Source organism: Lissotriton vulgaris, chromosome 2_1 (genome assembly GCF_964263255.1).
Source record: "Lissotriton vulgaris chromosome 2_1, aLisVul1.2, whole genome shotgun sequence".
In the NCBI taxonomy this organism is placed as follows: Eukaryota; Metazoa; Chordata; class Amphibia; order Caudata; family Salamandridae; genus Lissotriton; species Lissotriton vulgaris.
In genome coordinates this window covers 296,742,052-296,762,971 of record NC_141687.1, presented here as the reverse complement: position 1 = coordinate 296,762,971, position 20,920 = coordinate 296,742,052, and the positions used below count along the sequence as shown (strand labels likewise).

General features: G+C 47.5%; 1 protein-coding gene across 1 annotated transcript in view; it reads right to left on the bottom strand.

Annotated features, from left to right (window-relative positions):
* Positions 1 to 20,920, bottom strand: part of TEX14 (testis expressed 14, intercellular bridge forming factor) — a 1,917,691-nt gene that overhangs the window by 820,406 nt on the left and 1,076,365 nt on the right. The window contains exons 14-15 of the mRNA XM_086954052.1: positions 13,785 to 13,870; positions 10,240 to 10,322 (exon numbers count right to left, since the gene is read on the bottom strand). Of these exons, the coding sequence (XP_086810178.1) occupies positions 10,240 to 10,322; positions 13,785 to 13,870 (169 nt within the window). The remainder of the gene's footprint in view (positions 1 to 10,239; positions 10,323 to 13,784; positions 13,871 to 20,920) is intronic.

Here is a 20,920-nt window from a genome sequence, read left to right as displayed (position 1 = left end):
AAGACCAGGAGCAGTTCATGAGCTGTCACACGTCAGAATTCAAGAACCAGGGAGTCGTTTCTGGCAGGAGCATCAACACTCCTTGGCAGTAGCAACAGACGTGGTAAACAAAAAAGGCGCAAAGTTGGGACCACCAAGGCCCAAGTGACTCACCAATTGCAGGACAGTCAGAGAAGGCCCGGAGCATGCAGAGTAGCCCACTGAAGCCAAGGAAGACCCTCAAGAGGACCCACCGGCCAAAATTACAGGAGTACCAGGAGGACCTTGAGCAGCTCACCAAAGATACAAGTCCAGGGTGCACAGAATGCGGTGAGGACGAAGGTCTTGGCAGGAAGAGAGAATGGGGCCTGGAGCTTCTTGTAGCCCGAAGACCTATGAAGTAGAGCCAACAAGCCTTGGCAAGGGCAAGTCGACATGGTGCATAGGGGTTCTATTTCAGCGGTTTGATGACGGATACTGGCCTCAAACTTGCCGAGAGGGCAGGTCAGACCTTGAGTGAGTTGCAGAACAACCAACTGTGTTGCTGAGTCTCTGGGACGCCAGGAGCAGCAGACCATCAGCTTTGCTGCGGGCCTGCAGATTCAGGGGAGTGGCTCCTGCACTTCAAGGGAGATTCCTTTGGGTGTCTTTAATGCCCACAGTCCTGGAGAGGAACCTGGATTAAACACAGGCACTGGTGACAAAGAAGATTTGCGGAACAGTGAGATCAGGAGTAGCAAAAGTCTTCCTTGGTGCAGTCTCGGATCCAGGCGAAGTCCAAGGTACCCAGACAGTCGAAGTTCAAGTGGTTTCAGGTTTGAATCTTGTCCCACAACGATTCTGAAGAGCCATCCATGACAAATCTGAAGAGCCACCCACAGGCCCTTAACCCTTTCGATGCTCAAAACGAGCTCAGCTCGTCATGATGCACAGTTGAGCTGTGCTGATGACGAGCTGAGCTCGTCATGAATAAAGAAGAATAGCAATTTTCAGCACAGGAGGGGGAAAACGCCTAGCAGCCAAGGTGTTAAGTACCCTAGGGAAAGGGTTGGAATGATTCAAGAGTCCTTCCCTTGAGGGGAAGCTGGACAGAGGGGAGGATACTTCCATGTCCGTTAACCAGTTTTGCGCCACAGCGGGAGCCAAAGGCTCCCTGAACATGCTCAAACTGGAGTATGCAAGGAGATCCCACATCTGCATTTCAAAGCAGTCTAGTGGTGCTGGCTGAGGTCGGCAGCAGCACTAGTTTGCTGACATACCCTTGTAGCTGTTACCAGGAGTACTTGGGGCATCCCGAAGGAGCCCGCAGGTACATGGAATCATACCTCCAAAACAAGTTATGGCGTTGGGGTATGTATCCAAAATGTTTGATACCAAAAATGCCCAGGTTCGGCACACACACTATGTTGTTAGCCATTGCGTATTGAAGCATGGCCACTATATGTATGAAAATGGCTGCCCGCACTTACAAAGCCTGGAGAACCGACTCTGGGGTTTGTAGGGGGTACCCTGATCGTGCAAGGCACTGTCACACTTATAACTGAGCACCCTGTCTTCAGGACTGAAAGGCCTATCTTAGGGGTGACTTATAGGTATTAAGTCCAGTGAACTCAGATATAAGTAAACTTATATCTGTCGCACATGGTGCCACCACCAACTCACACTGGCTGCAATGGCAGGCCTGTAGTTACAGTTTGAGTGGTCTGTCATGGGTGGCATAATACATGCTGAGGCCCATGGGAGAACCCTGGTATACCTTTGCCCTGGATACCTTAGTACCATATACTAGGGTCTTGCACAGGTACAGCAGTAGCCAGTTGGAAAGGTACCAAAGTACTTACCACTGTCAAATGTAGGGCAAAAGCTTATTGACTGGGGTCCTGATTCGCATGATCCAAGTAAGACTAGTCATACAACAGAACAACACAAACACCAGCAAAAAGTGGGGGTAATCATTAAAGCAGATCTTACTTTCCTATATTAACTAACATGTTTTTTTTCCCAGGGCGACAGGAACCTTGCCAGTTGGGTAGGCAGTTCAGTTTCCACCGGGTAAGGAAGCAGGGAGGAGGGTATTTTGGTTCAAGTAGGGTAGGTATAGTTGTGCTGCAGAGCAGCAACATCCAATTGCTTGGTGTCACCGCTTGTAGCCTCCTTATCATGTGAGGGTTGTACGCCTTGTCTCGCTACATACACTATGTCATTGACTCCTACCTCCCGGGCACGTTTAATGGTACTATCATGGAACGTAAACAGCCTCGGAAATAAGATCAAGCGGAGAATGGTCCACCAGTTCCTTCGGTAACACTCGCCTGATATGGTGTATTACAGGAAACACACCTCTTCGGTAACAGTTGCAAGGCCATGTCCAGAGGGGGGCTGAACCATGGTGGCTCACTCAGGCTACAGAGATGACTCACGGGGTGAGCACCCTCATTAAGACTTTGACTCCCCACATCCTGCTTAGGTCGTGGACCGACCCCCAGGGCAAATGCATGACGCAGACTTTGACCTTAGAGGATAGAAGAGGGAATGCGAACGGAAACAATACCGATGGAGGAAGAGGATCCAATGAAGGCTGAAGTAGATCAAGAGCACAGGAGCACATGTCCAAACACAATATGTATTATCTACAGCCACACATGCCACAAGCATAGGCTTTTTTTACAAGCCCTCTGAGTTCTTGAAGCAAACCTCTGGCATATGATGTAGTTGCCAACGCTATGGTCTAGGTGTAGCAGTACAAGTTTAAAACTTTTGAGTTGCAAACTAACACCAAGATGCTCATGTTTTTTTCTGGAGCTCTGGCACAGCTCCCTTTCTGTGGTGGGATATTGCTTCATGGCATTTAGGGTACCAAGTGCTCTGGTGGGCGATCTGCGTCGATATCACCCTCCCAATGGTGTGTGCCTTCACAACTCAAAGACTCATTTAATTTCGGAAGTATAAAAAAAATCCCACATAAAGGCAAAAAAAACAAGCATTTACAATGCAACGGTTTCGCCTTTGGAGAAGTTTACATTGCCAATAGTTTAACCTCTCGCAAATGTGAGAACTATTGTACCCTACGGACTACCTCAGCAGACAGCAATTACTACCACACACACACACACACAGACCCAGCCCCACACACCCAGAGCCAGCCACACCCAAAGCCCCCCCCCCCCACACACACACACACTGGAGCAGTCACACACACACACACACTGGAGCAGTCACACACACACTGGAGCAGTCACACACACACACACTGGAGCAGTCACACACACACACACACTGGAGCAGTCACACACACACACACACTGGAGAAGTCACATACACACGCACATACTCTGGAGCAGTCACATACACACACACCCAGGAGCAATCACACACACCCCCCCCAGGAGCAGTCACACACACACACACCCAGGAGCAGTCACACACACACCCAGGAGCAGTCACACACACACACACCACCTCCGCCCTCCTACTTGCATTGACAGAATATCACAATACATTTTTTCATACCATGTTACATGTATCCCCAAGTTTTGGTTCATCCACATGAATCTCGTGAACCTACCAGGCACTTTAAGAGAACGTATTTACACCGGACACCAGGGTTGGGGGGAGATTCATTTCTATTTAAAGGAGTCCGGAGCACCAACCCAGCAGTATTTCTTCCTCCTGTGACCGCCTGTTTACACCCCGAGGCTTGTGCTACGGTGAGAACACAGGGCAGCACATAGTATCAAACCTAGGCAGTGCACACTTCAAAAACGCCAGAATAAGGGACACCGGGCCTTTAAATTCATACCAGTTTCTTGCACATTTCTGTATACAATTCCATACAAGTAAGGCAAGAAAATGCCAACGCATGGGAATTTTGAAAGTCTGGTTTGATTACAAACGCATCTAAGTGCTGCACATAAAAATAACGTTTCAGTAAGACTCGGAAAACAACGAGGGGACCAGGAGATCTGAAAAACAGGCATGTTAAACGTTAATAAAAACAGAATGCACAAGTTCCAATAGCTTTACCATCTAAGACTGGCCAAAAGACAGTCACCCGAGAAATCCCCAGAGAGACCTGCTTCAAAGGAGGATGAAAACACAGCACAGCAGCGAGGGAAGCAGGCAACACTCCCACTGGGGGAGGCAGCCTCTGGAGTAAAAAAAAAGTGAGGACAAATTCAGACGCTATGTTTTCAAGTCGTTTGAAAGCTGATACTAAAAGGTCCTGTCGTGCATTTTCTGAGCACCAGAATTTCCCTTAAACCTGCTACCAACACTAGCCTCCCCGTTACAGAAATGTGCTTTGAGGGGAAAAAAGGAACAGACAAAACATTTTGCACTGCCCACACATCCGAACACAGAATCAACTTCTTACATTAGAAAGCAAAAAGCACAAGAGATAAGGCAGTTTTAGACAGCTCCGAGCAACTCTCTCCATAAACGTGAATCAGACTGGAGACCACTGTTTTGTAAGTGTCCAGCAACAACTGGCCGTGGGTGAAAAACTGTCCATTGAATAGGTGCAACCAGTTCGCCGCACATAAACCGCATGTGCTGCTTTAAGACTTCCACCCAAACGAAACCTACAAACTAAAGATGGTCTTAATTAACAAGAATCACCAATTACAAACACATTTCTTAGATTGGAAGTTACCATTAGTTTGTCATTTCCCATGTTCTTGTGTAGTGCTACCCATGTTAGTACACTCCTCCTTTGCATCACCAGAGGTACAGGTGAAAACAAAGACACGGACAGCGGGCGGAAGGGGGGCAAAGCCACGGACAGCGGGCGGGAGGGGGGTGAAAAAGACACGAACAGCAGGCTGATTATGTTTTTTTTTTTTCGATGGTGCAAAATGTTAGCTTTATTTCAGAAATGCTGAAATGTTTGCTGCTTTATGATGCTTGCCATCCCCGAAGATAGCGCAGAGAGGGCCAAGGCAGACTTTGACAGCGCTACTCGAATCTACACCTAAATGTGGGTTTGATTTGAACAAATGCACCGGATAAACCGGTCGAAGCATAGACACAGCTCTTCGTATCCTTCCTGAAAGCGCGGCCTCATTTCTACCGTCCCAGCTGCTCACAAAAGCTCCCCCGAAGCAAACAAAAGTGAGGGCAGATTAGGGAAATCTGATGGCGTTATATCTGTCCGGTGGGCCCGCAGACCTCATAAGAAACGGTAAAAGTCCTTTCCAGCCGGAGGATTACACACAATTAGCCCGGGCTGCCTCCAAGTAGATAGGGCAGCTGTCTAGGAGGCAGTAAACCAGTAATTTGGTTAGGGCGATAAGAATTGGCCTCCATTTATTTGGCATAAAACGTGTTAGCCCCAAATTTATTGCGTATTTATCCCTCACTCATCTCTCGACCCACTTATTCCCCAATCAGTCAATTCAATGGGGAATCGCTCCCCAACAAAGGAGGCTCGATGCACAACTGTCGCAGGCTGATTATATGGAGGAGCTGCGGACCTGCGTGGGAGCTCCAAGCGCCCGCCCTGTGAGGCGGGAGAGCCCGGCCCTGGCCCGCCCTCTGCAGGGAGCGGGGGCTGGAGAGGCCGTTGCCGTTTGAAAAAGAGCGGGCTCCCAGCCCGCCTTTGTCATGGGATGGCTCAGCAGCTGCCGCCGGTGCACAGACCACAGTCAAACACACGCACACGCCTCCCTTCCCGGCCCCCACTTGTGACCGCAGCCCGCCTAACCCTCTCGTTCCGTGCCCCCTCCTTTCATATGAACAGAAAACCCGGACATGTTTTAATGGAGCCCACACACGGTAACGGCCTCACCGGCACCACCCCACTGTGTGTGGCCGCCTGCAACACCGTCACACTGTCCACGTCTGGCGCCCAAGGCACCTCCCTTCCCAATATGAACAGGAGCCTCGGACATGTTTTAATGGAGCCAACACCCATTAACGGCCTCTCCGCGCTGTGTGTGGCCTGTCCGCACCCCAGTAGCACTGTCCACGTCTCGCGCTTAAGGCACCTCCCTTTCCGGCCCCCACTTGTGACCGCGGTTCACCTATCCCCCTCGTTCGGTGCCCCCTCCCAAATCTGAGCAGAAGGCTCCGAAATGTTTTAATGGAGCCAACACGTTAACGGCCTCACCCCGCTGCGTTTGGCCGCCTGCGACCTCGTAACACTGCCCACATCCCACGCCCGGCTGGCGCAAGCCTGCAAAATGTGCCCCACCCCAAATTTTAAAATATATATGTATGAATTGTCTGAAAAAGAGCGCGCTCCCAGCTCGCCTCATTGTCAGGGGCTCCCGATCGGACTCAGCAGCTGCCGCCGGTGCACTGATCACAGTCAAACACACACACACGCCTCCCTTCCAGGCCCCCACTTGTCACCGCGGCCCGCATAAACCTCGCGTTCGGTGCCCGCTCGGCTGGGGCAAGTCTGCAAAATGTGTCCTCATGCTAGGCTTTGGGACGTGGCAACATGTATGTGTACGGCCGACAGCTTAGGCATGCCCTCCCCTATGAAGCTACGGTTGCGGGCACTGCCGCATCTATGAAGCCGCCAGAGTACACCTCGGCACGGATACGCTCTTTGATGGAGTCTGTGGATGGCACTGAAAGAGCCTTTGCCAGGCGAAAACAAAGACACGGAGAGCGGGCGGGAGGGGGCGAAAAGAAAGACACGGACAGCGGGTGGGAGGGGGTTAAAGACACGGACAGCGGGCGGGAGGGGGGTGAAAAAGACACGGACAGCGGGCGGGAGGGGGGCAAAGACACGGACAGCGGGCGGGAGGGGGGTGAAAAAGGAGGGGGCACAACTTACCTCATAAAGGAGAGAACAAACAAACAAGTCAGGTCCCGGGCCGGCAGCCAATCACAGCGCGGCCCGGGAATGACGTCACGGGGGTGTCCCAGCTGGCAGATTCGGGGGCGTGTTTTTCGCGCTCTCCCCTTCCCATTGGCTGGAAGGTAAAATTCCAGCCAATGGGAAGAGGAGAGGGCGGTACTTAAAAAAAGACACAGAAATGCCCCCGAATCGCGTTGTCCCCGGGAAAGCGTGATTGACAGCCTCTGTCTCCCAATGGCTAGTCTCCATTTATGGAGCTAGCCAATTGGAAACAGAGGCGGTCCGAACATCCCTACTGAAGACAAAAGTTTTCGATCTGGGAGGGGCACTGCGTGCCCCTCGCCAGGTCGAAACCTAAAAAGGAATGTGCATTATTGAATATTAACAGAGATGTACAGAATTTATTAAAATGAAATAAATTATATTTAATAACTTTTTTTATGTTATGTTATTTTTTACATTCATACTGTTATTAACATATTTTATAATAAAATAATGAGTAATTTTGTTATATATTTATTAACATTAATTTGCTGAGTCATATTTTTCACTATTTTAAATAACTGAATCTAATTTAACATTATTTTCATGGGGGTATAATTTTAAGTCCTTATCTTAACCTCTTCCATGCTCATGGCAAGGTCAGCTCGTCATGAGGCACTGTTGAGCAGTGCTTATGACGAGCTGACCTTGTCATGAACAATGGTAAATCTGCAAATCCAGCATCGGGGGGGGGGGGGGGGAAACCCCTTAGCAGCCAAGGTGTTAATTATTTTCAATGGGGTGTTGCAGTACCAGTGACTGGCCATGTGAGTGCTTAACTTACTACTGTTTTTTTATTTTTTTTATTTTGTAGTAACTTACACTTAGAGGGCCCGATTCACAAAGGTAAACGTAGACCTGAAGCCTAAGTGTAGAACTGAAGTCCAAGGGGCCTATTATCGTGAAATGGGAACGCCCGCTATGTGTTCGGCTGTCCCGCATAAACAATTAGGATGCGCTCGCCACACTGGCGGGCGCATCCTGCATTTTTTACATTGCGGTGGGCGGTGCTGTCACCAGCACCCGCCGCAATGCAAAAAAGGCATTTGTGCATTTGCATGCACAACGTGGCAGCACCACGCAGTGCCTGCCACGTTGTGCATGCAACTGCAGGGGGGTACCATGTGCCCCCCCAACTTCTTGGTGGCCCGCAACGAGTCCTAAACTGCAAAAACTGCATGCCTTTGCCGCCACAGAAAGGCTGCTTCACGCATGCATTGTGATATGGATGGCGGTGTCTAGCAGACACTGCCGCCGTATTCAACCCTTATCCGCCCAGTCGACTCATCGACCGGGTGGAAAGGCGCGGACGGTCTTTCCGTCCGGAGCAGTACCCCTGGAGGGGGAAATGGGAGGTGGGCCGGAGATAATGTTGAGCGGATCGCCACCGACATGCGGGCGGTGGCGATCCGCCCGACATTATAATAGACCTCTAAGTTTTGACCTAAAGTCGAAGGACCATATCTATGACACGGTTTGCATCATTCTTGCACCGTGCAACGTAGTGCAAGAGCAATACAAACCTTAAGTCGAATTTTGAAACTACCCAAAGCCACTTTGCAACACTCTTAGTGCTCTAAAAACACTGGAGTAACGCAGTGCAAATCACTGTGTTGCGTTACTCTGCCTTGGGTAGGCCTTCCATGTGCATTGCCTGGATGTTCCCACTATGAGTGTTAACTCATTCTCAGATTTACAATACCCATGGAATGTCTACTCAGGGCAAAGTAACGCAACACAGCGATTTGCTCTGCGTTGCCTTACTCCAGTTTATTAGAGCCACTCAAAGCGAGCTAAATATGGCCCTAAGTTTAGACCTGAAGTCTAAGTTAACATCTAAAGTCACAAGTTAGACTTCAGGTCTAAGTTTATCTTTCTCAATCAGGCCCAGGAAACGTGAATACGAAAAGTAGTAAACTTACTCAAAACTGTAAACTTACTCAAATGTGTAATTTACCTTTGTGAAATCAGGCACAAGTGTCACACTGCAAGGAAAACGTGTTAAAAAAGAGTAGTTATAAAACCTTATTTCGCTGGTGTGTTTGGAGATACTAACGTGACAATAAAAGACATTCATGATTTAATACTGATATAACAAAGAGAAAGTAATAAGTACTAATTATAATTTGGATTTGCACAGCTCAGATGAGCTCTGTAGAGTGCACAGAAGTGCTCTGTAGAGTGCACAGAAGTGCTCTGAAGAGAGCACTTCTTTGCTCATAAACTTGGACTTTGATTCAAAACAGTCATTGTGAGTTGGGATGCACACATTGCAAGTCCTTCTGAGTCACACAGGAAAAGGACAGCAAAGGGTCTCCCCTTGAGACATCAAGTGTTCATAACCTGTCCTGTTGTGTAGCAAAGCACTGAATAGTTACAGACCGTGGCAGTTGGTAACCATGCACAAAGTAGAAGTTATCCATTAGAGACATGTTTGCAGGATAGCTGATGTGATTGTAAGGCAGTTTCATCTCAATGAAGACATGGTGATCTATTACCCCTCACAGTGCTTTGATCTCTGCATTCACAATCGCTAACAGGGGTTTGCAAATTCTTAAGAATGACACATTGGAGCTGGGCTTAATTGGTCAATCTAGAGCAAGGAAAGATTTGGCTGTTAGTGGTGCAGACATAGGGGGATATCTACAATGAAATGGCGCAGTGCGGTGCCGCAAGTAATTTTGATGTGCTGAGTTGCATCATTTCAAAAGTGCAGGGATGCGCAGTATTTACAGGAATACAGAGCACCTGTGTGCTCTCCTCTGCATCAGCTTTAAAACAGCAGCCATGCGCCAATGCAAGATCCCTTGCACCATGGTACTAGGGTGTCTACGTTGCATGGATGCTTTTGTTGGGCATGAAGGGACACCGTTTTCCTCTTTCTTCCTTCTAAGTGTGCTGCAGAACGCAGCACACATAGAAAGAGCAAAAAAACGAGAATTAATAGTATTTCTCCTTGCTGCACAGCTTTAAAGCCTCCCCTAGAAAGGCGTTAGTTTTGGGCGCTGCCTCAGATTTACCAATCCTTGTATATCGGGAGCATTGTCAAAAAACCATGGGTGTTGTGTGGGACCACCCACAGCAACAGTCATGACATGCCACTTTAACACAGAATACTGCATAAAAGAGGGCTATATATAAGGCTGTGTATAGCCACACAAAGTGGCTTTGCATGGGCTTGTAAATATGGACCAGCACACAGCACTACAGGAGCATCAGAAAAACGTAACGCTCTGGTGGCGCTAGGGCCTTGTAAATATACGCCACATAGTGGGCACTCCGGTGGCATGACTAACACTTAATCTGCCCAAAGAATCCTTGCATCGTCTTTCAAAAGTGAGTTACAGTTAGTCAGAGCTCATCTAATACCAAAGTTCATATTAAGAACAGATCAACTGTGTTGTACTCACAGGTCCACTCAGATTCCATTACTCTTCTGTCTGAATTTCTGCATGTGGTATAATTATTTGGGGACATTTCAGCTCCATTGCACCTAATTTAATAAAAAAAGGAATGGTTACTTGCCTGAGGCTAATGATCTTTTTGATTCTCATTTCCACTCAGAGATTAGTAGCGCTTTAAACAATACATAGTAAGTTGAGGAAAATAAATACATTTGATTTAGCAGCTTTCCGAGCCATAAACATGGATGGACACAGCTTGATGCTACAAACTACACTGCTTTGCAGTGTGCCTCCTTTTAACGTATGACTGCTGCTGTGTTTCAGGACAGCTGATAGTCTAATAGTCTTTGGGCCTCATTTATGAAAAGTGATGCATCGCTGCGTGAAAACAGCGATGCATCACTTTTCACTGCGCCCTCCTTGCGAGACCAATGATGCCTCATATTTACAGTATGACGCATCATGGCGCAAGGAGTTACAGATACGTCAGTATTTCTGATGTATCTGTATGGCGCAAAAGTAACGCATTGCTGGAGTGTGTCACAAAAGTGACGCAACCCCAGCAATGTGTCCTTTCAAATGGGGCAAGCCCCATGTGAAAAGGCCTGCGTCAGTCTTACACCTGCTGTGAGGCAGGCGTAAGAAATTGACGCATTTGTGTCCTAGAAGTGGCGCAGTGAAATCTTATAGATTTCACTGCGTCACTTCTATGACCCTGTCTTGCGTCAGAACGCCCCCCCCCCTGCATACATTATTCCTGGCGTAGGTATAATGTAGCACAGGGGTTTACAAAGTGACGCATCTACCTAGATGTGCCACTTTGTAAATAGGGTCCTCCGAAAGGGGAAGACTGTGAAGCAGCTAGCAACAACCTAAATAATATCGTAATCAAGGCCCTCGATATTACTGCCCCCAGTCGTATCATGACCAATGCCAGGAGACTAAAAAAAGCTGCTCCCTGGTTTAGCCAAGAACTGCAGACCATGAAAACAACCTGCAAAAATCTTGAGAGAGCCTGGCGCCAGAATTTCTGTGCAGAAACTAAAATGAAGTATAAAAACTCTCAAAGAGTGTATTACAAATCTGTACGTTTGGCTAAGGCAGAGCACTACCATTCTCGTATCATGGAAGCAGGCAATTCCTCGAAGGAATTATTCCAGATTTACAAAGAAATATCAGTAGTGGATACTAACTCCTCCACTCAAAATGATTCTGTGGAATCATGTAATGAAGTGGCACAGTACTTCTCAGGTAAAATCAACAAAATATATACAAGCTTCGCCAATCATGTAGAGTCGGCTTCTGACTTCACAGAAAATGACAGTCTTATTAAAACTCTAAAGTGCCTCAAATCTTTTGAAGTTCCCCCGTACGAAGTCCTGTCTAAATTGTGTAATAAAATAAAATCGGGCTCTCCCCGAGACCCGGCGCCTCCGAAAATCTTAGCTGAAGCCTTCCCTGCTCTAGAACCTCATTATAGACATCTACTTCAGATTTCATTCTCCACAGCTTGCCTGCCGGCGGATTGGAAACAGGCAGTTGTACTACCAATCAAGAAAAAGCCGAATGTCAGCCAAGACATTATGGACAATCTCCGGCCAATTTCCCTGCTACCATACTTAGCTAAGCTAGCTGAGAAAATTGCCAACATCCAACTCATGGAACATCTAGAAGAACACGATGTTTTCCATAAATCCCAATCGGGCTTCAGATCCAACTTCTCAACGGAAACGGCCCTCCTTAGGGCCACTGAAACCCTACGAGAGGGAGCAGACGAGGGCAAGATCATGGCCCTCATCATGCTCGACCTCAGTTTGACACTGTAGCACACTCCATCTTGCTACAGTGTCTAAACAAAGCCGGAGTAACCAACAGGGCACTGGGATGGCTGAAAGCCTTTCTGATCGATAGGAGCTTCCAAGTCCAAAGAGGGACTTCCCTCTCAGACAGTGTGCGGCTTGAACAGGCGGTGCATCAGGGCTCGGCCCTGAGCCCCACCCTGTTTAATCTATACATGGCCCCCCTGGCAGAGGTGGTGCAATCGTTCGGCGTGGAGCTTGTCTCTTACGCCGACGATACGCAACTTTTAATATCCTTGACGCAAGCCCCATCCACGGAAGCCGCGAACTTCAACAACTGTATGAGCAAGCTGGCCTCTTGGCTGACACACTGTTTAAAACTGAACGGTACCAAAACAGAGGTCATCATCATTGGAGGTAATGAGACCAATTGGACTAAAGAATGGTGGCCCACCTGTTTGGGTCCTTTGCCCCCTCCCAGCCGGGAGGCGAAGAATTTAGGAGTCTGGGTTGATAATAAGCTATCTTTTGATAGCCATATAAAAAGAACTGTAGGCAAGTGCTTCGGAGTGATGAAGACTCTCAACCGTACCCTTGATTTGTGCCTCTCAACTCCAGACGGACTATGACGCAGGCGCTAATAACTTCCCGAATTGATTACGGGAATGTTTTACTCTTAGGCACTTCAGAGAAAAATATAAAGAAATTACAGGTCCTACAAAATTCGGCAGCACGCCTAGTATTAAGACTGCCCCGCAGAGCCCCTTCACGACCCTCTCTAGCAACTCTCCATTGGTTGCCTATCAAGAAGAGGATCATTTTCAAAGCTCTGCTATGGTGTCACAAGATCCTCCATAACAAGGCACCTGCCTATATGTCCGATCTGGCTTCGCCATATGAACCCAACAGAACCCTTAGATCCAAAGGTACAGGTCTGCTCAGAACTGCAAGGCCAGAATGGGAGGCAGATCCTTCCGCACAATGGCAGCGAAGCACTGGAACCTCCTGCCCATGGACATACGAGTAGAGGTGAATGAGACCTCCTTTAGGAAGAAATTGAAAACTTGCCTCTTTAATCCGTGATAGGTTCTCCTTCTCCTCAAAACTCACTCTCTCCACAGCGCGGGGACACGCCGGGAGGCGTCACCAGGCGCTTTACAAGCTCCTTTAAACTAAACTAAACAAGGCACACTTTTTACGCTGCTGGTGCGTCACAAAAAGTGACGCACCTGCGGCGTAAAAGTGACGCACGGCCTCATAAATGAGGCCCTATGCCTTTAGAAAACTTAAGTTGATGCGAATGACTTCAAAGCTGCATAACATTCGTTTGACATAATAAAATTGCTAACACAGATTAGAGAATGATTACCAGCAACTGAAGGCAACACAGAGAGATTTAATATTACAGGGTATCAAGACAAAATTGCACTAAGGATACTCTTTTCTGTACAGTAATCTCCTATAGAACTGCACACACGATTGTGACAGGTGTCCATTTGCTGAAAATAAGGGATACAAACAGTAATGTTCTTTAAACTGCAAACATGTGAATTCTTGACATAATATTGAAACCGATGCAAATGGTATATTACCGAAGATGATTTTTATCATTGGAACTGAAAAACTAATTAAAAGAAAGGTCTTCGAAAGAGTTGGTAAGGTGGAGAAAGTGATTATATCTTGTACAAACTGTGATGGTTTTAGAGTTATTTATGGTTTACCAATCAGCATACTGGTTTTGTGAAAACCTACCTTGTTTGGGGTTTTTCTCCATTTTTCAAAGACCTCTTTTCATCTCCAGTTATTTTACGAGAGTTCACATTCATTTTTTTATTTTGCTGCAACATGAAAACACAGTTATTCCACAAAAGCAGTATATATTGAAGTAAACTAGGTTAGAAGTGTACAAAGATTGACAGTTCACTACCAAATGTGTTTGATTTGCAAACCAGATGATGTAAAATAACCTCAGATCAAATTCTCCTCTACTTAACTGTACTTAAAAAGACTAGGGTAGTAGCAACTCAAAGATAATACACAAATTGCTATCAAATACAGTAATTATGTACATTTCCTTAAATTAAATTGCTAGTTCAGAATTTCACAGTTTGTAAATGTGAAAATGAAAAATAAGCATTACAACACAAAGTAACATCAGAGAAGTTGTCATTGCTTGTAAAAGCAGCATGTTGCCTATATTAAACCATCAAGCTACTGCCTTACTAGTAGCCCTAGCTAAGGGCCCTTTGAAAACCTTATTACAACCTAAGAGCATTACTGGAATGTCATTCTTCATTGGGGCTCCAACTTCATGCCCCACCCTTCTGCCACATATCCGCTTCTTCTACTTTGCGTTGGTGAATGATATTGATACACTGCTGAATGATCTTGATACACTGCCCATTCCATAGTACTACCCCTTCAATAATGGTTTTGGTAGATTCTTTACATAAGTCAGTACGTGCCACAACTGAGGGTCTTCTTTGTAGTAGCAACATTTTTCAGTGCAATGAGCAACAATTTCAAAATGTGCAAACCAATTTCTGCAGCCATTTTAATGAGGTTTGCTTTCCTGAACGTAGCAATGATGACTGGTTTCAAATAATTTTATACTGGAAAAGAATCATGCTCCTTCATTACAAAAGTCTCTAGCTTGTTCACAGAAGGTATAGTCAATCAGGTTTTAACACCTCAAGAAAAATGCTCAGTCTCCCCACATCTATTCATTTTGGACAAGAGGCTTCACCCACATGTTGTAGCATGCTTTATCATTTGGGGCAACCCTCATCTTTAAAAGTGGTTTCATCAAGATGGGCTCAACCACTAGTATATGAGCTCATGCCCATGCTTTCAACTGTAAAATTCATAAAGTGGTCACTCTACATGGGTCAGACAGGCATATAAACAGAAGATATCAAATATCAAAGCCTATGCTTACCCTATTTTGGGGACTAATAATACCCCATAGGGGTGATGAAGATGGGTCAACATCCTGTAGTAACACACTTGGCTAAGAATGTGAAATAAAATAAATAATTACTCAATCCAAAACGCGGGTGTATAAACCTGATTTATAGTTTCCAAGACAAATTTGGGCTTATAAACTTACTTTGTCAAGGAGATCTTCCCATGATTCAACCTGCAGCACACTCTAGGCCCTCCATGATAATAAGAAGGGGTGTGTGGACACGTTTATGTAGACCCCCTAGATATTTGTGATGTCATTACATCAATTTTTACATACATCATTGACCACGGGTGCGTGATTACGCCCCTACATGTGGCGCGTCATATTATTGTCTGGCTGGACATCGTCATCCTGTTTAGAAAAGGCACTAAATGAGAACATAAGCAATAACATTTAAAGCTTTCTCTTGTTAAATAAAAGGTTAGGATGGTAAGATATTTAAAAAATATGTGCGTCATCGCTGCATGAAAGCAGCGATGCGTCACTTCTAAGTGCGCCCACCTTGCGAAATGTTTGATTCGTCATATTTACTGTATGATGCATCATGTCGGAAGGAGTTACAGATACGTCAGTATTTCTGACGGATCTGTATGGCCCAAAAGTGACGCATTGCTGGAGTGTGTCACAAAAGTGACGCAACTCCAGCAATGTGTCTTTTCACATGAAGCAAGCCCCATGTGAAAAGGGCCTGCGTCAGTCTTACGCCTGCTGTGAGGCAGGCGTAAGATATTGAAGCATTTGCGTCCTAGAAGTGGCGACTGCGTCCCTTCTATGACCCTTTCTTGCGTTAGAACGCCCCTGCATACATTTTGCCTGGCGCAGGTATAATGTGGAGCAGGGGTTTACAAAGTGATGCCTCTACCTAGATGCGTCACTTTGTAAATATGGTGCATCAAGGCATTTCAGGAATTAATTTAATGTATTTATCTATCTGCTGAACTCTAACATAAACTCTTTGTTATCACTCCAGATAATAAAAACATTGCCATAAATGGATGTAATCCTTAAAGGGACTATTGTTAGACAAGAAATGGCCTGCTTTAAATGCATTCACACAGACAGGTAAATGTACTTCCTAATGATCTGCCATGGGTTTGCAAATATACATTTCTTTCAAACTCAAAATAGCTTTTCATCACTGCCAAAGTGGCACGTCATCACAAACTTCTTAGGAGTATTGTAATCTGACTGTTCTTCAGCGACTAGCTCATCAATATCCCTAAAGTTTCTGTTTGAGGAATGCTGATATACAAAGCCTCTATGTCCAGACCAATCAGAAAATATTTTGATGGATCAAATGAGATGTTGAATAGTAAATTCAGCATGTCCTTGGAATCTTTCAAATATGAGGTCATCCTATTTATTAATGGACATAAAAGGAAATCACAAACCATTAAGAGAGTTGTAGGGTACTATGAGATCCTAGAATGGGTCTGACAATTTCATTTAGGCACTGTATAAATGAAGGGGTCTAGGGATCCTTGCAATTAGAAAGGTATACTCATGTGAGGTGATCCATTAGACTAATTCAGCATCTTCCACCAAAAATGCGATTTAATTTATCAGGGAATGTGCGACATCACCCTTCAAACTCTGCTATTTCTTTGATCTACTAGCAGGTGCATACATTATAGTCTGTAATCAGTAGTCAAATATATCACTATGGTCCGACCTTTAACCGCTGATTTCATTACCACACTTGCGTTGTTTTATAATTCATTAAGACCCAGTTATTCTTGTTTGAAAAAATTATCAAATACCCTTATTTGTACAGGGTTCAACCGGTTAGTATCTTTGGGGACGGCCTGTTCGAAGGCAAGGATTTCTGGAGGTAGGCTACTAGGAAGAACACATGTAGACTTATCCAACAGTGGGCTAGGGAGAAAACCAAAGCCCTTATTTAGAACAATTAGTTGCCCCTCTAAAATTTTCAAATTAGTAAGGATTTTAACCAGATTGATGACCTGGTAGTTAATGGTGGCGGTTCCTTTGTTGTGATTGACATGCTCTGGGCCATTTTCTGGAAAAGTTCCATCATATCTGCTGTTCTTTTTTCTTTCTTCATTGTCTCCTTCATTATCTCCATTGGCGCCAGAACCCCTGGCCCCAGCCGTTGCCGGGACACCCGACTGAGTTACGACACCGCCACCCTCACCGCACTCAACACAGGACGACCTGCCACCTGCCACTGAGCCACCCCGAGGCGCACCCACGGACCCTTCACCTGCCTAGCTTGCAAATTCACCTGCCACCGAACCTACTCCCCGCCCACCAAACGCAGTAACAACAACAACAACCACCCGCTCCGTCCACAAACACGCCGTCGAACTCTGGGATCTCCTTGATACAGCAGCACCAGACGCCGCCTTCCTCACGGAAACCTGGATGAACGCCTCCTCAGCCCCCGACATCGCCACAGCCATCCCGGAAGGCTACAAAATCACCCGGATAGACTGCGTCAACAAAACCGGAGGAGGAATCGCCATCATCTACAGGAATACCATCAGCGTGACGACCAACGCCGATGACACACTCACCGCCGCCGAACACCTACACTTCCAGGTCCACACCGACCCCCAGACCACTCTCAAAGGAACGCTCATCTACAGGCCCCCAGGCCCAAGCACACAATTCAGCGAAACCATCGACGACTTCATCAGCCCGCACACCCTAGCCTCACCAGAGTACATCCTCCTAGGGGACCTGAACTTCCACCTAGAGAAAAACAACGACAACAACACCACCACCCTGCTCGACAACCTCGACAACCTCGGACTCAAGCAACTGATGGACACGCCCACCCACCTCGCTGGCCACACGCTCGACCCCATCTTCTCCGACAGTAACTACGTCTCCTTCAGCCACTCCACCAGACTGCACTGGACCGATCACAGCTGCATCCACTTCACCCTCAAGAAGACGACAATCCACCACCACACGCCACAGATCCCCGCAGATGCTGGAGCAAAGTCACCACAGACCAGCTGACCACATCGCTGAGATAGAACCCACCTGTCGACACCCCTGACACCAACAACGCAGCAGACAACCTCGCACAGTGGATCACCAACTGCGCCGACAACCTCGCTCCACTGAAGAAATCCCCAGGCAAGACTAGCAACAGAAAAACCTCATGGTTCACAGATGCCCTCAAAATCGCAAAGAAATCATGCCGAACCCTCGAAAAAACTTGGCGGCACAAACGGACATCAGAAAACATGACAGCCGTCAAGAGCGCCACCCGCGTATACCACCAGATGATCCGCACCACCAAAAGGACATCGTTCAAAAAGCGGCTGGACAATAACTCCCACAACAGCAAAGAACTCTTCAGCATCGTCAAAGAGCTCTCCAACCCCAGCGCCAGCAACAACGACATCACACCGTAGCAAGACCTCTGCAACTCCCTCGCCACATTCTTCCACCGCAAGATCGCAGATATACACGACAGCTTCGGACCCCAGACTCCGCCTCCAGCCATCAAACCAACGACTCCCACCACCAGCCTCAGCGCATGGACGCCCATCAGCACTGAAGACACCACCCGTGTCATGAACACCATCCACTCCGGCTTCCCCTCCCGACCCTTGCCCTCATCATATCTTTAACAAAGCCGACACCATCATCGCACCCCACCTCCGGAACATCATCAACAGCTCCTTCACTTCAGCCACCTTCCCTGGAAGCTGGAAACACTCAGAAATCAACACCCTTCTGAAGAAACCAACAGCGGACCCCAAAGACCTCAAGAACTTCCGCCCCATATCCCTGCTCCCCTTCCCAGCTAAAGTCATTGAGAAGACCGTCAATAAACAGCTGACTGCATTCCTCGAAGCAAACAACTCGCTCGACCCATCCCAGTCCGGGTTCCGAGCCAACCACAGCACCGAGACCGCCCTAATCGCAGCCACCGATGACATCAGGACCCTGATGGACAACGGAGAGACAGCCGCTCTCATCCTACTGGACCTCTCGGCAGCCTTTGATACCGTCTGCCACCGCACCCTAATAACCCGCCTCTACAACATTGGGATCCAAGGAAAGGCCCTGCACTGGATCACATCGTTCCTCTCCGACAGAACCCAGAGTGTCTGCCTCCTTCCCTTCCGCTCCGAGGCCACCAAGATCATCTGCGGCGTACCCCAGGGCTCCTCACTCAGCCCAACCCTCTTCAATATCTACATAAACCCCCTTGCCACTATCGTACGCAAACACAACATTAACATCATCTCCTACGCACACCCAACTGATACTCTCCCTCACCCAAGACCCTCTCACCGCCAACCTCCAGGACGGAATGAAAGATGTCGCAGAATGGATGAAGCACAGCCGTCTGAAGCTCAACTCCGACAAGATGGAGATCCTCATCCTCGGACAATCCCCATCTGCCTGGGACGACTCCTGGTGGCCCACTACGTTGGGCACCGCACCGACACCCACGGACCACGCACGCAACCTAGGATTCATCCTGGACTCCTCCCTCATGATGACTAAGCAAGTCAACGCAGTGTCGTCCTCATGCTTCAACACCCTGCGCATGCTCCGAAAGATCTTCCGGTGGATCCCCACCGAAACCAGAAAGACGGTCACCTAGGCCCTTGTCACCAGCCGACTGGACTACAGAAACGCCCTATACGCAGGAACCACAGCCAAACTTCAGAAACGCCTTCAGCGCATACAGAATGCCTCCGCACGATTCATCCTCGACATCCCTCGCCACAACCACATATCTGCCCACCTGAGAAACCTGCACTAGCTCCCAGTCAGCAAGAGGATCACGTTCAGGCTGCTCACTCACGCACACAAAGCGCTCCACAACATGAGCCCCGAATACCTCAACAACCGCCTCTCGATCTACACCCCCACCCGCCAGCTCCGCTCCACCAGCCTCGCCACCGTCCCTCGGATTTGCAGAGCCACCACCGGAGGAAGATCATTCTCCTACCAAGCAGCCAAAACATGGAACTCCCTCCCCGCACACCTACGACTGACCCAGGACCATCTCACCTTCAGGAGACACCTCAAGACCTGGTTATTCGAGCAGTATCAGCACCCCCCCTCCCTTCAGCACCTTGATACCCTCATGGGTGAGTAGCGCGCTCTACAATGTATTGATTGATTGATTGATTGATCCTTTCGCCTTGATTTGAAGAACATATTAGTTACCTTCAATAGCACCATTTCTAGTGGGTAGTCTATCTAGCCAAAGAATATTTCCCGGGCAGATGATATGATCTAGAATGTTCATAGCAGTGGTCCAGCATGCCACTAGGTGGTGCCGTCCAGCTCCAAGCTGACTACATTCTGCCCCAGAAGTGACAGGGTAGACCAGCATATAAGTGCCACCACTGAGTGGCGATGACAGTTTCTTGACTCTTACGCCCTTGATTGCACTGCACAACAGAATTGTAGATACCAGTGTACGGATAGATAAATTGGGACATTTTAGATGTTAGAAAGAGGCAACTCCCCAAAAATCAGGAGGTCGGAGGGTGGTGAGGAATCTGTGGTTATATAGAGCGTCAACTAGAAAGAGCGTTAACAAAGGTGAGCAACTTGCTCCTATGATGGATATTTCTAACCACAGATTCCTCACCTTTAGAATAAATACCAAGCAGTACCTCCTCAAGGTGGAGGGCTAGTGGAGTGGCCAAAACATCCTGCAGGACTGAATGGCCTAAATGCCCTTCCAGTCAGACCTGGCTGTTAAGACAGTAGTGCTTCAGAAATGTGGGCCACCCTGACAGATGTCAGAACAGGCACAGCATGTGCCAACACAGTAGTAGCAACCTTGACCCTAATGGAGTGAGCCCTATGTCCTTCTGGAGACTGCTTTGTGGCAAGTGTGTAGCAGTTCCTAAAGCAGAGGTCTATCCACATCCCCTTACCTTGCTTTGCCCCAAAGAATACAGCAAAGTGC